Genomic DNA, 13,549 nt, shown 5'->3' with positions numbered 1-13,549 from the left:
ATAAAGCTGTTTTTTTTTTTTTTTTAAAAAAAGCTCTTTCTCATTTGGAGGCACTTAAATGAAAAAGTCGAATTGCATTCAAAATCCATTCTCATGAACATGAGAATTTTCAACATTATGCTTGAATCATAAATGAAAGAAAAGGAAGAGCTATTAGAGTCTTTAAATTTAATGTGAACTGTGGTCAATTTTAGCATGTAAAACGGTTGCTGACATTTTTTAATACCTATTCATGTAAAGTGTCTTGTTGATGTAGAGTGTTAAGAATTTTAAATCTCTTTTTTTGGTGTATGTGTGTGAAATAATGTCACATAAAGTGCTCACAAATGACAAAAAAAGCAAATCTAGTCACCATCACCAGGTCAGGAAGGGTAGCGTCCTGTGGTGTATTTGAAGTGGTCCATCAGTTGCCATTTCAAGCATTAAATCTGATGTAAAAAGGGCCATTTATAAAACCGAATAAAACTGTTTAGTAGCGATGTTAAAAAGATTCTATTTGATCACTTTATTTAAAAACATAATATTTTCCCTAATTAAAAAAAAAATATATATATATATATATTTTTTTTTTCCACTAGGCCTCTACACATGCTCAGAACCCCTGGCAGGACCTCTGCGGGCCCTACATGCCTGCATGCCAAGGGCTGGTCCTGGGTTTCAGGCACCCACAGCCAGGTGGTGCAGACCTGCCCTGGGTCAGCAGTCCCTGAGGCAGTCAGAACAGAGTGCGTCCCAGTAGGGGCAGATCAGTGTTTATAAGATTCTTCTCAAGGCTTGGCTGACGTAACAGCCATCCTTAGGGCAGTGACGGCTGTACTTGTTTTTACCCTCTTGTTAAAAAGGCTGATTTATTTCTTTATTTTCAAGCTTCTTTTTCTTTTCTTTCTTGTGCTTAACAGAAAAAGCCAGAGCCCCCGAAGTGGCGCTGGTATCTTACCACCAGGAGAGCCACGAGTTTGTCTCCCTTGATTGTTCTTTTTTCGGTTTGCTTATTTGTTTTTAGTATGTTTTGGAAACATTTCTTTTCAGTGAGTGAAATTCAGCTTCCCCTTCCCCGCGCTCCCTGCGGGCGCCTCCCTCACCCAGCCCTTTGCGACCACTGGGTGCCACCCGCAGCCTTGGGGACGCGTAGGTGTCATCCGGAGGCGCTCGGCTCCCCCCACCCCCAGTCTGTCCCCCGCCGCGAGCGGCTCCAGTCTGGGCACTTCTGGGGGACGAGAAAGGAACCGCCAGACGGTACTGAAACTTTTCCCGGTGCCGTTCCCTCGGGGACCACAAGGTCCCTGGGCTCCCTGGGAGCGGGCGGCAAAGTCAGAGTTGATCCGAGGGTCCACTCCTCGTCCCGGGAGGCGCTCAGCTCCCGGTCTTGGAGCCCCGGGTAGTGGAGAGCGGGTCGACGTCCCCGGGACGCGCCGACACCTGTGGCCTCTGGCCGGGCGGGCGGTCCCCAAGCCCCAGCGCCTCCTTAAAGCCGCGGCTCCGCCCCGCCCGCCGCCCTCCCCCGCCCCCGCCCACGGTTCCACCCAACCTCCGGGTCCCCGCCGTCTTGGCGAAGTGTCGCAGAGTCGCGAGTCGGCGAGCAACGCGCTGTCAGCCCACTCCCCGCGTCCCCGGATCCACCGCGGCCATGGCCAGCGAGAAGCTGGCGAGCAAACTGCAGCAGCGACTGCATTGGGAGGAGGTGGACGGAGGGCTCCAGCCTGCGCCCCGAGCCGCCCCAGTCCCCGAGCCCCAGCCGCAGCCATCCGCCTGGGCGCCCACCACCAGAGCCGACGCCGAGCTGAGCGCGCAGCTGAACCGACGGCTGGTTATCAACGAGGGCGCGGCGCGACCCCGCCGCTGCAAGGTCTTCCATCCCTACTCCGAGTTCCCGGAGTTCAGCCGCCGTCTCATCAAGGACCTGGAGAGCATGTTCAAACTGTAAGCTCTCCGCCGCGTCCTGCGCCGTGCGCCCCCGGGGACCCTGAGCCCGGGAGGGAGGGGGAGGTGGCGGTGGGTTGGTCTTTCTGGCTGGGAGTCCCGGGCCCCGCTTGTGGGGGGGGGCACAGGATGGGATAGTGCAGGGATTCCAGGAGTGTCTTTAGCATTTAACCCCACGCCCCCCAGATCCAGCGCGCCCCGACCGATCCCGGCGCGGTGCGGGGGATCCAGCGGGGCTGGGACACCGAGAGCAGGAGCCGCCGTTCTCCGTGACCGAGGTCAGAAGCTCCCCTCGGGCAGCCGAGCCCGAGTCCGGGGCTCCCGGGTCCGGACGGCGGGTCCCGCCCCCTCTGCGGGCCCGCTCCGAGATTTGCCCAGGGCGCAACTTCTAGGAAACGGAGACGCGCCGCGCCTCACCTGCCAACTTTAACTTTATCTCCCGAGGGAGAAATTAGCCTCGTTGTCCTTTATCTTTTAAAACAAAGGAGGAAACTTATCCTTGGCTGCCGCGCGGGGTTGGATGTACCAACAGAGCCTGAGAACTGGGAGTTTGTTAAACTCTTCACGAAAGATCAGTACGTTCCTGGAGCGAGCACGTTCAGGGAGCCTCTTGGGAGCGTCGCCTTGGCTGTTGTCCCCCTTCTTGCCTCTTGGGCAGGAGGCGCCCTTCCGGAACCGGACAAGGCAGGTGGCAGCTGGTCCGGCGGGGGCTCATTCCGGTCCTGCCGTGTCAGCCCCCTCGGGCGGTGGAGGCAGCGTAGAGAGACCCCCGGTAGTCGACCTTGTAGCTTGGCAGCTCCCTGGGCCTCAGTTTCTTCATCTAGAGAGTGGGGGAAGTAATCGTCCCTGCCTTTTAAGGCCATAAAGTATTTTGCACACCGTAAGCTCCTAACTGAGCTATTAATATTAGTTCCAGAATTGGGCCAAGACCGGAAAAATGCCTGGGGGAGCGGAGGCCGCCGGCCAGGTCATGCTTGGGGCGGTTTAAAATGCGCTTGGAATGTGTTTGTCCTCCCGCGTGGAGGTTCTATTTAAAGGCGCTCTGGCCGGCGCTGTGTGGCGGGAGCCTGGGCCCCTTCCTGAGGCTGGGCTGTTGTCCAGCCCCAGCCCCTGCGCGGAGGTCAGCAGAGGCTGGTGCCCGGAGCCTCCGCATCCTCTCCGCTTCCCTGACACCCTGATTTCCGCGTCCCTGGCTTCCAGGCACTGATCTCTGGTGTTAACACCCGATAGGTATAATTTGGGCCATTAAGGAAGGCTGAGTTGAAGCAAAAGAATGCACTGGGGCAGAGACAGAAAAGTGAATGGTGCGTCACAGCCCCTTTGATTTATTTGGGGTTATGCCTTTCCTGGCATACTGCTCCCCCTCTGGCTGCTCCCAGGTCCCAGCACTTCCTCCCAGTCCAGCTGGCTTCAGAGAGGGCATCTTGGGGACCTTCTTCTTCCAATCACTTTGGGGTGATTCAGATTTCTTTCATTTATTTTTATTACTATTATTTTTTTCTGCAGAACAATCGTTGAAAGGATGTTTGTTTGTTTGTTTGTTGGCTGCCTAAGAGTAATAAAGGGAGTCCACACAATCAGAGGGCCTTGGGAGACCAAGCAAGGTGGCGTTGGCGAGGAAACAGATACTGGAAGAGGGTCAAGCTAAAGGGAAGGCAGTGTGTGGTCTGGGGTCCCACAGAGCTGGCAGCCCAGCCTGAGCACGAGACTTCTTCCTCCAGAGCTACTGTGTCAGTCACAAGTCTAGGTTGGGTTTTCTGTCACTTGCAACCAAAATTGGCATAAACAAAAAAGGGATTAATGGGTTCATAAAACTAAAAAAGGACTGGTGTCAGGTATGGCTGGATCAGGGAGCTCAAATGATGCCATCAGAGCTTAATTTCTTTTTCTTAAGCCAGCTTCCTCCCTGTGTTGTCCCCATGCTCAGGTGGCTTATCCCTGGTGGTGGCAGTGTGGCCACAGTAGCTCCAGCAAGTCCAGTGGGAAGAGTAACCACAGCAAAGACCTTACTGTGTGTGTGTCTTTTGTAGCTTTACTATTGCTTCTTATTGGCTCTGAACCAACTGCTGTGGCCAGGGCAGCCCGCTGCTCTGGTTGGCCAGGCCTGAGCCACGTGCCCTACCCCTGCAGAGACTAGCAGGGGGACTGGCAGTGGGGCTCTTGCTGAGGAGGGGGGATCTGTGCTGCTCAATGTGAAGGACCTTCACAGCTCCATCCCGGACCTGACTGTGGGCAGACTCAGGCCTTCAGCCTCCAGTGTCCTGAGGCAGGACTGGCAGCTCCGGTCATCAGGCAGTGGCATCTGAGGCATGAGTAATTGCAAAGAATCCTTCCTGGGGATTTCCCCCCATGTCCTAGAAGGCAGGGGAGGCAAGACTGATCCAGTTACAGTCGGCCAAGTGGTGGCTGGAGACACCAGTGTGGCAGGAGGAGCCTCACAGGCGTAGGGTCAGACAGGGCCTAGGACCTGTGACCCTGGGCAGGCTACATGGTCCCTCGAAGCCTTAGTTTCTTGCTGGTAGGAGTACCACCTTCCCATGAGGGGCAGGTAGCTGCTGTGGCTGCCAGGGGCAGGGGCCACTCGGGGAATGATATTTCCCCCAACAGTGGTTTGGAAAGGCCCCCCCACCCCTTAAACCTAGTATCAAGACCCAATTATTTTGGGACTTCCCTGGTGGGCCAGTGGTCGAGATGCTACGCTTCCACTGCAGGGGACACAGGTTCCATCCATGGTCAGGGAACTAAGGTCCCACATGCTATACAATGCAGCCAAAAAAAAAAAAAAAAAGAGACCCAATTATCCATCATGAGTTTGAGGAAGGTGGGGCTATAGCCCCCTCATTCCAGGGTCATTAGCTGTGATCAAGGGCAAGTTGCTTAACCACTTCTGTCTTTTCATCTGTAAAACGGGGGCAACCCTTTCTTTCAAGGGTTTGGTGAGAACTGAGTGAGAGGAGGGGGTGGCCAGTGCCAAGTCAGCATGTGACGTGGAACAGGGGCCTTTTGCTGAAGGCTGTCCCCCCCCCCTTAGCTCCAGGCCCCATGTCCATGTGTAGAACCCTTCCCGCCCTGCCGAGCCTTCAGGCTGCCATGCTACCCACACCCGGTCCCCCCCGAGCTTCCAGACTCAGCCTCCTCCAGCTGAGCCCGATGGGGTTCCCCTCAGGTGCTTCCACCCAGTTTCCTCACCTGGGAGGCAGCTGAAACTTTGCTCTCCCCACCCCACCAGGGTCAGGGACTCCCCAGTCCGGGAGATTTTGTCACTTGGGCATCTCTGACACAACTCTGCTTTTAGTCCTCATCCATCCTTGTTGCCTGGCACGTGGCCGTGACTCTCATCTCATCTCATCTCATGGAGGGCCCCCTATGGTCGCTAAGTCAGACCAGCCCCCCTGCCACCCCCTGGTCTCTCTGCCGTCCTGCTACCCTGAGCTCCCTCCAGGCGGCCAGCTGGCTCCAGGATCCTCTGTGCCGATCTCGCCAGCCCTGGGGGCTGCCTGCACCCACTGCCCTTGCCCAGGCTGCGGTAGGCTGTGGGCCCCCTCCTACCCGGGAAGGCTGCTGTGGGGCTTGGCATTTGGGGATTTGCCACCCGTTGACCTGGCAGTACCACCTGTCCTGTAGCTGGTCCTCCACAGCTGATGAGCTGATGAGGTCCCAGCTTTGCTCACAGCCCAGCCCAGCTTTTCTGCTGGCCCTCTTTCATATTTTCCTCTTCCTGCTGTCCTACTTGACTTTTAAAAAATACGGCATGACTTAAACAAAATTTAAAAAAAAACCCAAAACTACATCTGGGCAGGTCCTCTTGAAAACCTAATTTTTGCTCACATCCCCCTCCCCACGCACACTCTTGCATCGAAACTTTTCTGAGCACGCTTTGGCCACTCTCTGAGGGCTGGGCAAGCGGATCCCTTTGTGGTGCCTCTTCTTCCTGGAGAAGCCCTGGGCATGCCCACCCCTCCCCGACTCGTCTCCCTGCCCTGTGGGTGTGTCACTCTGCCCTCACCCTGTCCGGTCAGCAGCTGCTCGTTGCCACACATCTGCCCCCAACTGAAATGTGTCTTTTTCTTTTTCCTTTGTTTTTTATGCATAAATTTAAAAAAATCATGTGAAAAACCTCAACTTGTTTTTCATGCTTTCCACATTCTATCCATTGCAGAAGCAGTGTGTGAGTCTGTTAAGAGCATGAACTTGGACCCAGGCTTCCTGGGTTCAGACCCCAACTCTACCACTTGCTACTTGGAAGGTTACTTTGGGAAGGTTACTACTGAAAAGCTCTGTGCCTCGGTTTCCCCTTATGTCAAGTGGGGATAGAAAAGTACCTGCCTTGTGAGTTTATTGTGGGGATTAAATAAATTCATGTATATGAAGCAGTTAGCTCAGTGCTTGGCCCGTGCGTGGTGAGACCAGTAAGTTTCAGGCACTAATTTTCACAGCCATAATTTTGGTGGATGTGCAAATTGTATGTTGTCCTTTTTGTTAAATAATTTACAAACACTTTGCAATGTCTGGTTTCTCCTTTGAAGCTGATTTCACCTGCAGCTTGAGCTGTGGAGTGGGGATGTGGCCGCTTGGTGGGTAATTGGTCCCCCTGGGACTGCCCCCAGGGCTCTGTTGAGGGGACTTACTCGTTCTACTTCTGGGTGAGTGGATGAGTGTCCTAGGGCTGCTGTAACAAGGAGCACAAGCTGGTGGTTTAAAACAAGAGAGATGTATTCTCTTACCGTTCTGGAGGCTGGACTCTGAAATCAAGGTATCAGAAGGGCCATGCTTGCTCCAAAGCCTCTAGGGAAGAACCCTTCCATGCCTCTTCTAGCTTCTGATGGTTGCCAGCAATTCTCGGCATCCCTGGCTTGCAAACGCGTCACTCTAGTCCCTGTCTTGATAGTCACATGGTGTTCTCCCTGTGTGTGTGTGTGTGTTCACATAGCCTTCTTGTAAAGACACTAGTCCTTGGATTTAGGGCCCACCCTAATCCAGTATGACTTCTTTTTTTTGGCCATGCTGCGTGGCTTGCAGGATCTTAGTTCCCTGACGAGGGATCGAACCTGGGCCACGGCAGTGAAAATGCTGAGTCCTGACCACCAGACCGCCAGGGAATTCCACAGAATGACATTTTAATTCAATTTATTATATCTGCAAAGATCCTATTTCCAAATAGGTCACATTCTGAAGTTCTAGATGGCTGTGAATTTTTGGGGTGGGGGGACCCTCTTCAACCCATTACTGCCCCTGGGCAGAGGTGCTCTGTCTATGTGCATCATGACATGTCAGAATCTTAACCACTTTAGATTGTTTAGGTGATTTAGGAGGTCTGAGATGTAACCAAAGCCAGAATGATTCCTACCCTCAACAGAAGGGGGATCAGTCTTCTCAAAGCCTAACCCTATTTCAAATGGAGTTGCCATCTAACTACAAAAAACAATACCAATAGAAAGCCCCCAGCTTGTGCCAGGAGTGCACTTACTTTCAGCAAGAATTTCACTTTTAATCTGTTTCTAGATCCAGATTCTGATGTCGCCTTAGAGTTCACTCAGAACCTGACTTGACCAGAACAAAGTACGCCTGTTCTTTTTGCCCGGGGCTATATAGATTTATGCAGACACTGCAAAACGTGCTTTGATCTTTGCAGTTTGATTTTCCTATTTAAAAGTATTTCACTTAGGGATCTCTTACATTTTCAAGGTTTAAAAAACCCTGGATCCTTTCCAGCCTGTGAACACATCAGCTTCTTGGAGGGGGGGGGGGGTCATTTATTTGCCTTTGTATTGTTGGGACCTACTACAAATGAGCCTGGTGTGTTGTAGAAGAGAGAGAATTTTCTAATGAGTGTGGGAAGCCAGAGGCGTCACCAGAGAAAGTTCCCTCTCCGTTTCCAAGAGTGTTACTGGATAGGCTGGGCCAAGAGAATAGTGGCCTGATTTTAAACGAAGAGTGAGAAGGCCCCAGAGAAACTGACTCTACCGTGTGTGTCCAGGGCTGTAATACGAGCTGGTGGAGCGGTGAAGGTTAGACAGGAAATTTTAATTACCTTGGGCTTATCCAGAGGCCCCTTTCAAAGGGAGGTAATGAGGGCAGCCACTTAAGGGTGGACCCAAATACAGCATCTTAAAATGCAGCTGTGATGTTCTTGCAGCATAGTAAAAGCTTGTGTTTCAATGCCCCAGAGAGAGGGTGGGGAGAGGAGCCTTTGGCTGTGGGAAAGTTGTCTTTTTATCAGAATCGGAAATGATGACATCATGGATGCCCTGCCAGGACTTGACTCCCCATCACTGCTGAACCCCGAAAAGGCAGGGCTGCCCTGGAACTCTTCATTTCTCATCTCCCCCACCCCCAGTTTCTTCTTCTCCTCCCTAGACTTTTCTCTGAGGGAGGGAGGAAGGGGTGTGGACTTGGAGGGCTGGGAATTTGCCAAAGGGGTGAAGGGAGCCCCGTTAAGGAGGTTTACTGGGGAGGTGGATCTGTATCTGTATCTTTTGAGTGAATTGCCTTATACACAGGGAAAGGTGGATGGAAGTAACTGGAAGTTAGTTCAGTGATTTTTTCCCCCTTAGAGAAAGGTGAGGGCTTCTGACTCTCCTGATTGTGTCTTTAGTGCACGGTGACCCACCTTAGAGTTGAAATTCCCTCACCTGCACTGGATTTTGCACCTTTGACTGTTCTGCTTGAAGATGGGGCAGGAGAACCCAGGGCTTGTCTGAATTCCTGGCGGGCAGTCAGCCAGAACCCAGGCCGGCTTCTGTTTGGGGCCTTGGTCTCCGGCAGAAAGACGCTGTAACTGGGAACTATTTCTTAGAGAGGTTTAAGCACTGGTTTTCTTTGCCCAGAGTGTGATGTCGGGGTGGCTGGAAGCAGGTGCCACTGTTTCTGGCAGTTTTATCTTGGCAGACAGTTTCCTTTCTCCTCATTCCTTGTTCCTTACCTCCTTTCTCTGGGAAGCCTCCTCCACTCTCCTTATTACAGAGCATCACATTTTGTGAGAATTCGAGTGACTTATTAAAATCTTACATAACGCAAAAAAAAAAAAAAGTCCTTTTTCCTTTCTCTCTTGCAAAATTAGTTAAGTGCCTAGTTTCAAAGCGTTAAGGTCCAGGGGACTCTAACTTTATTTATACTCTTAGCCCTGTGATACCTCCCCACCCCCCAGACTAACTAGTAAATAGAAATACCATCTTCCATTGAATTTGGGGGGCTTGGTGGACACAGGCTACATCATGTGTGGTTTCACGGCGTGGCTGAACCAGTGATCTCTAAGGATGTATCGAATGAATCAGGTCTCAGGCTCCGGAGCTAGTGGCCGCCAGGCCTGTCCGTGACTTGGGGAAAGAGATACTCCGTGTAGGATCCCAGCACACACGCTAGGTTTTACACAGCTTGCTATTATTAGCTTCCTGCTTCATGAATATCTGTGTATCAGGTGCACTCCTGCAGGCTCACACTCTGCAGCCTCCCCCTGCTTCTGTGTCCCTTCAGTGTTGGTGATTGAAGGGCTCCCCTGATCCTAAATGCTAGATGGTCCTTGGAAGGCCTACATACAGGGATATCTGAGTTGTTGGAGCGTGGACTGTGCCATCCTGCAGGATGAAACTCTACCTGTGCTCAGTGGCCTGCCAAGACGCAGACCCAAGTCCTGCACTGAATCCTTCCTTGGTTCCGAGGCCTCACGGACCTTCTGTGACCCCTTTCCCGGGGCTCCCGCCCCTGGGCTCCCGTGGCCAGCGCGGTGTGCACATTCGCTAATGTCTGCTCCTGGGATTCCATGATGATGAGAAGGATGAGCCTCTTTCTCACCTGCTGTCTATGAGCTGTTCATTCATCAGTTTTTTCATTCATTCGGTGAAGCACATGCCAGGTGCTGGTATTATACAGATTGCTCTGGAGGGGTTTCTGCCCTCAAGAAGCTCTATGAACTCTGAACAATGGGCTGGATTTAACATGATGCTGCTTGACAGGGAAGGATGCAAATCCTGGAAAAGCCATCCACCACCCATGTATAAGAAACCCCGGGTAGCCTAGCAGACACTGTGAAGATGCTGCATTCAGGGCAGGGGGTCGTGGTCTTTCTGGACAAAGCCAGGGAGGAGCAGCCAGCCAGGACTGGGAAGGGGTTCAGGCCCTCGATGGATCAAAGGCCTTGGGGCCGAGGCTCCTGGAGCCAGAGGATGGGGGCTGAGAGTTTGAAGTCTGGTGGGGATCTGCTCGACCTCAGGGGGCAGAAGGTGGGTAATGAGGGTTCAGTGAAAGGAAGCCACGGCCTTGGTTCAGCGTAGAGAAGAAAGAACTTTCTCATGGTTGGAATTGTTGAGAGATAAAAAGAATGGTCTCAAAGGTGGTAAGCCCCTTTCTCTGGAATTCCATTGGAAGGTGTGGTCTGTCTTCGTGGAGTGAGAGTTTTGCAGCAAGGAAGGGTTGGGAGGCTCTTGGAAGGCTGGGGGTTAGGCTGTATGACGGTCAAAGTTCCTTCTGGGCCAGGGTTGGGCCAGCTTGGTCCGTAAAGGGCCAGGTAGTAAATCTGTTTTGGCCTTGTGGGCCCTAGGTTCTCTGTTGCCACTGCTCAACTCTGCCACTGTGACCGAAAGTAGCTGCAGACAATACGTCAAGGAACCTAAACTAACTGGCGACTGTGTCCGGGTAAGGCCTGGTGAGCAGGATCTGCCCGCAGGCCATAGTTTGCCGGCCCCTGTTCCAGGCAACTGCTTTGGAATCTTCTGAATCCTGAGCCCTGTGAGTCGTCGGTGGTCTTGCTCACCCCTTTCCTCACTTCTCGGCCTTTCTCCCTGTCAGTGGCCTGTGGCTTCACTGGCTGGGACAGACCTGGAGCCCCCAGGGGAAGAAGAGGCAGAAGCAGAAGTGGATGGCAGAGGGATCCCAGAGCTCTAGGACCCCAGAGTTGCTTCTGGAAGATTATTGCTTAAGTAGGAGCAACATATGTATCTGCTTCTCCTGCCACCTAAGAGGGCCGGGCAGCTGGTGCCCTGCAGCTGGGATCCCTGGGTGACACTCTGCACCCTGGAAGGGCTGCCTTGGTGTTACTTCCTCTGAGAGTTGGTCCAAGGTGTGTTTGAGCCGGGCTGTGGTCAGGAAGGGCTTAGGGACTTCCCTGGCGGTCCAGCGGTTAGGACTCTGTGCTTCCACTGCAGAGGGCACGGGTTTGATCCTTGGTCTGGGAACTAAGATCCCACAAGCTGCGTGGTGAGGCCAAAAACAAAAAACAAAGAACAAAAGCCCTCCAGATGTAAAGGAAAACGAAAACTAACTTGGTTGCACAGAGACCTTGGCCTTGGGTATCTGCCTCCTTGAGCCCCGTGGCTAAAGCAGGTGTTCTTCATCTCAAGTCTTTGGACCCTCCCCCTTCTCCCTAGCCCCCCTTCCAAACTCCCTTATTCCCTTTATCATCATAAGTCAAGTGCCTCTGATTTCCTCTCCTTTTAGAAGGGTCTCCAGGTGGAGAGGCGGGAGTGCATGTGGCCAGCGCCATCTTTGGTGCACGTCACCTGCACTGATGACTCTCGTTCCTTTCAGTGCCTGCCTGATACTCTGCTGCTAATGGCCCTTCTCTCAGTGTGGAGGCCTTTGTACAAGTCGTGGGTGGGTGGGTGTGTGTGTTGGGGGGTGTCCAGGCCTGGTTTTATTTTCTTTCAGTCTCCGCCTAGTTGCCCCCCGTGTTGCTGAATGAAGGTAAATTCTTTGATTTGGGAGGCGGGGACTGCGTGGTCTGTCTCCACACAAGGCTGCCTCTGGCTGACACTATGTCCTTAGCACTCTGCCAGCTCAGATCAGGTTTGCAGGAAGTAGAAGGATGTCGTTCAGGACTTATAAACTGTCACATGCCTAAGGCCGGCCCTGCTGCCCCTTCCTGGTCAGAATGGCAAGGGACCCCAGGGCTGATTGGGGGTTGATCCTAGCCTTGGGATTAGGCAACTCCCGGGGCCCCCCAGCCCCACCTGGCAATTCTCACTGAACACTGTGCCTGGGACCATGGTCCCCGGTCATCAACCCTCTACCAGCAAGATCTGGCTGCTGACAGGCTCAGCTCTGCGCCCTCAGGGACATGGTGAGCTCTGTCTCAGCCTTGGAGAGGTGCTGGCCCCTGATCCTGTGCAGCTCTGTCCATCTTGGCCTCAGTGACAGGGTCTCTGTCCCCTCCCTAAATGGTTCATACTCCCCCCACCCTTTCCTACAAGGGCCAACTTTATTGAGCACAGCCACTGCTAAGAGCCACTGCGTATAGAGCACCTACTGTGTGCAGGCACCGTTCTTGGCATTTACACATCGTAAGCACTGTGAGATGGTGCTTTCATCATCCCTCATTTTACTGATGGGGACCGTGGGACGAAGTTCAGACTCTTCACGCTGACCCTCAAGGCCGGTCACAGCTGGCTACTGCATTCTTCTCTCTCGCTGGCTGCCCCAGCCCGACCCCATTCTCGCTGGGCTGTTGGCGCTCCACAGTCTCTCTCCCATAACCCCCAATTTCCAGTCTGTCCATTATTGTTGATTCTTAGGAGGTTCCCCTCCCCCTCCTCCCAGGTGTTTGCCCTGGGAAAGCAGGGTCCGCTCTTTAAGGTTGAGTGTGGCTGACTTCTTTCTTCCTTCAGTCCCCAGAGCTGGACCCAGGGCCACAGGCAGGGCAGGGGATCCTTGACCTCTGTAGAGGGGCCTGAGCTTTGCTTCTGGAGCTGCCCTGAGTCCCTAATTACGGCCCCAGTGGAGCTTCCCAGCTCCCAGGGCCGTCAGGAATAGGAGCCTTCGGTGGGGTTGTGCAGTCCCCTCCAGCAGTGCCACCAACCGCGTGACACAGGGCACATGCCTGTAAGTGAGATGCGGAAAAAGGAAAGTGACCACCTTCTCAGGTTGTCCCCAAGATCGCGTGACCACTTGGTGTGCAGTCACAGCCTTAATTAGGTCACTCCAGTTCCAGCCCCAGGTTCTTTCCACTGAGGGAGCTGCAGGTCCAGGCCCCTAGCAGGGCTGCTGGATTTAAGGTGGTACCAGCCCAGAGGAAGGACACTGGAAAAGGGCCACCGGCAGGGAAGCTGTGGGCGGAGGCTCTGAAGACCCAGAGGGTGGCAGCCCAGGTGCTTTTCCTTTCTATGTGGAGGGACGGCTGAGTCCCCCCGACAGTCCACTTCCACTGGGCCTGTAGGCCCTGACCTCCCCCTCCCTCAGGGCCTCCCCCTGGCCATTTCCTTCCCTGGCTTCTGGACTTGGGAGTCGAGGGAGAGTGGGTCACTACCGGGGCTGCACCAGGACTGACTGGGTCTGGGGGTGGAAACCCCGGGTTGTTTGGGGGCACCCGTCCCCCGAGATCCACAGGGTTCCTGGGGATTCCCAGGCAAACTAGGTTTCCAGAGGCACCTCTGGCCCAGTTTCCCAGCCCATCAGGCCTTTTATAGGAGGTGTTGGGAGCCAAGGGGAGACACCCCATTACCACAGCAAAGAACCACCCTTGCTCATTTCGACACCCCTGATCAGAAGAGCCCTATGGCCTCCCCATTGCCTCCATCAGGGTGTGCTCAGGGCGGGCGTCCCCTGGGATGCCCTTCTCCCCCTCCTTCCTGGATGGATAGCCGGTAACTCTAAATTCCCAGATCCACTTGCTCCATCCCCTGTTCCCAAGTGAGTCCCC

General features: G+C 53.7%; 1 protein-coding gene across 2 annotated transcripts in view; it reads left to right on the top strand.

Moving 5' to 3' along the window:
* Positions 1-1,525: 1,525 nt before the first annotated feature.
* EFHD1 (EF-hand domain family member D1) overlaps positions 1,526-13,549 on the top strand; it is a 39,187-nt gene continuing 27,163 nt past the window's right edge. The window contains exon 1 of one of the 2 annotated variants that reach the window (XM_067740212.1): positions 1,526-1,920. In XM_067740212.1, coding sequence (XP_067596313.1) covers positions 1,628-1,920 — 293 coding nt within the window. In that variant the 5' untranslated portion in view covers positions 1,526-1,627. The remainder of the gene's footprint in view (positions 1,921-13,549) is intronic. The other variant, XM_067740213.1, reaches the window with a different exon arrangement.

This window comes from Pseudorca crassidens, chromosome 6, assembly GCF_039906515.1.
Source record: "Pseudorca crassidens isolate mPseCra1 chromosome 6, mPseCra1.hap1, whole genome shotgun sequence".
Lineage (NCBI taxonomy): Eukaryota > Metazoa > Chordata > Mammalia > Artiodactyla > Delphinidae > Pseudorca > Pseudorca crassidens.
Note: the sequence above shows the minus strand (reverse complement) of the source record. Positions and strands in the feature narration are given on the sequence as shown.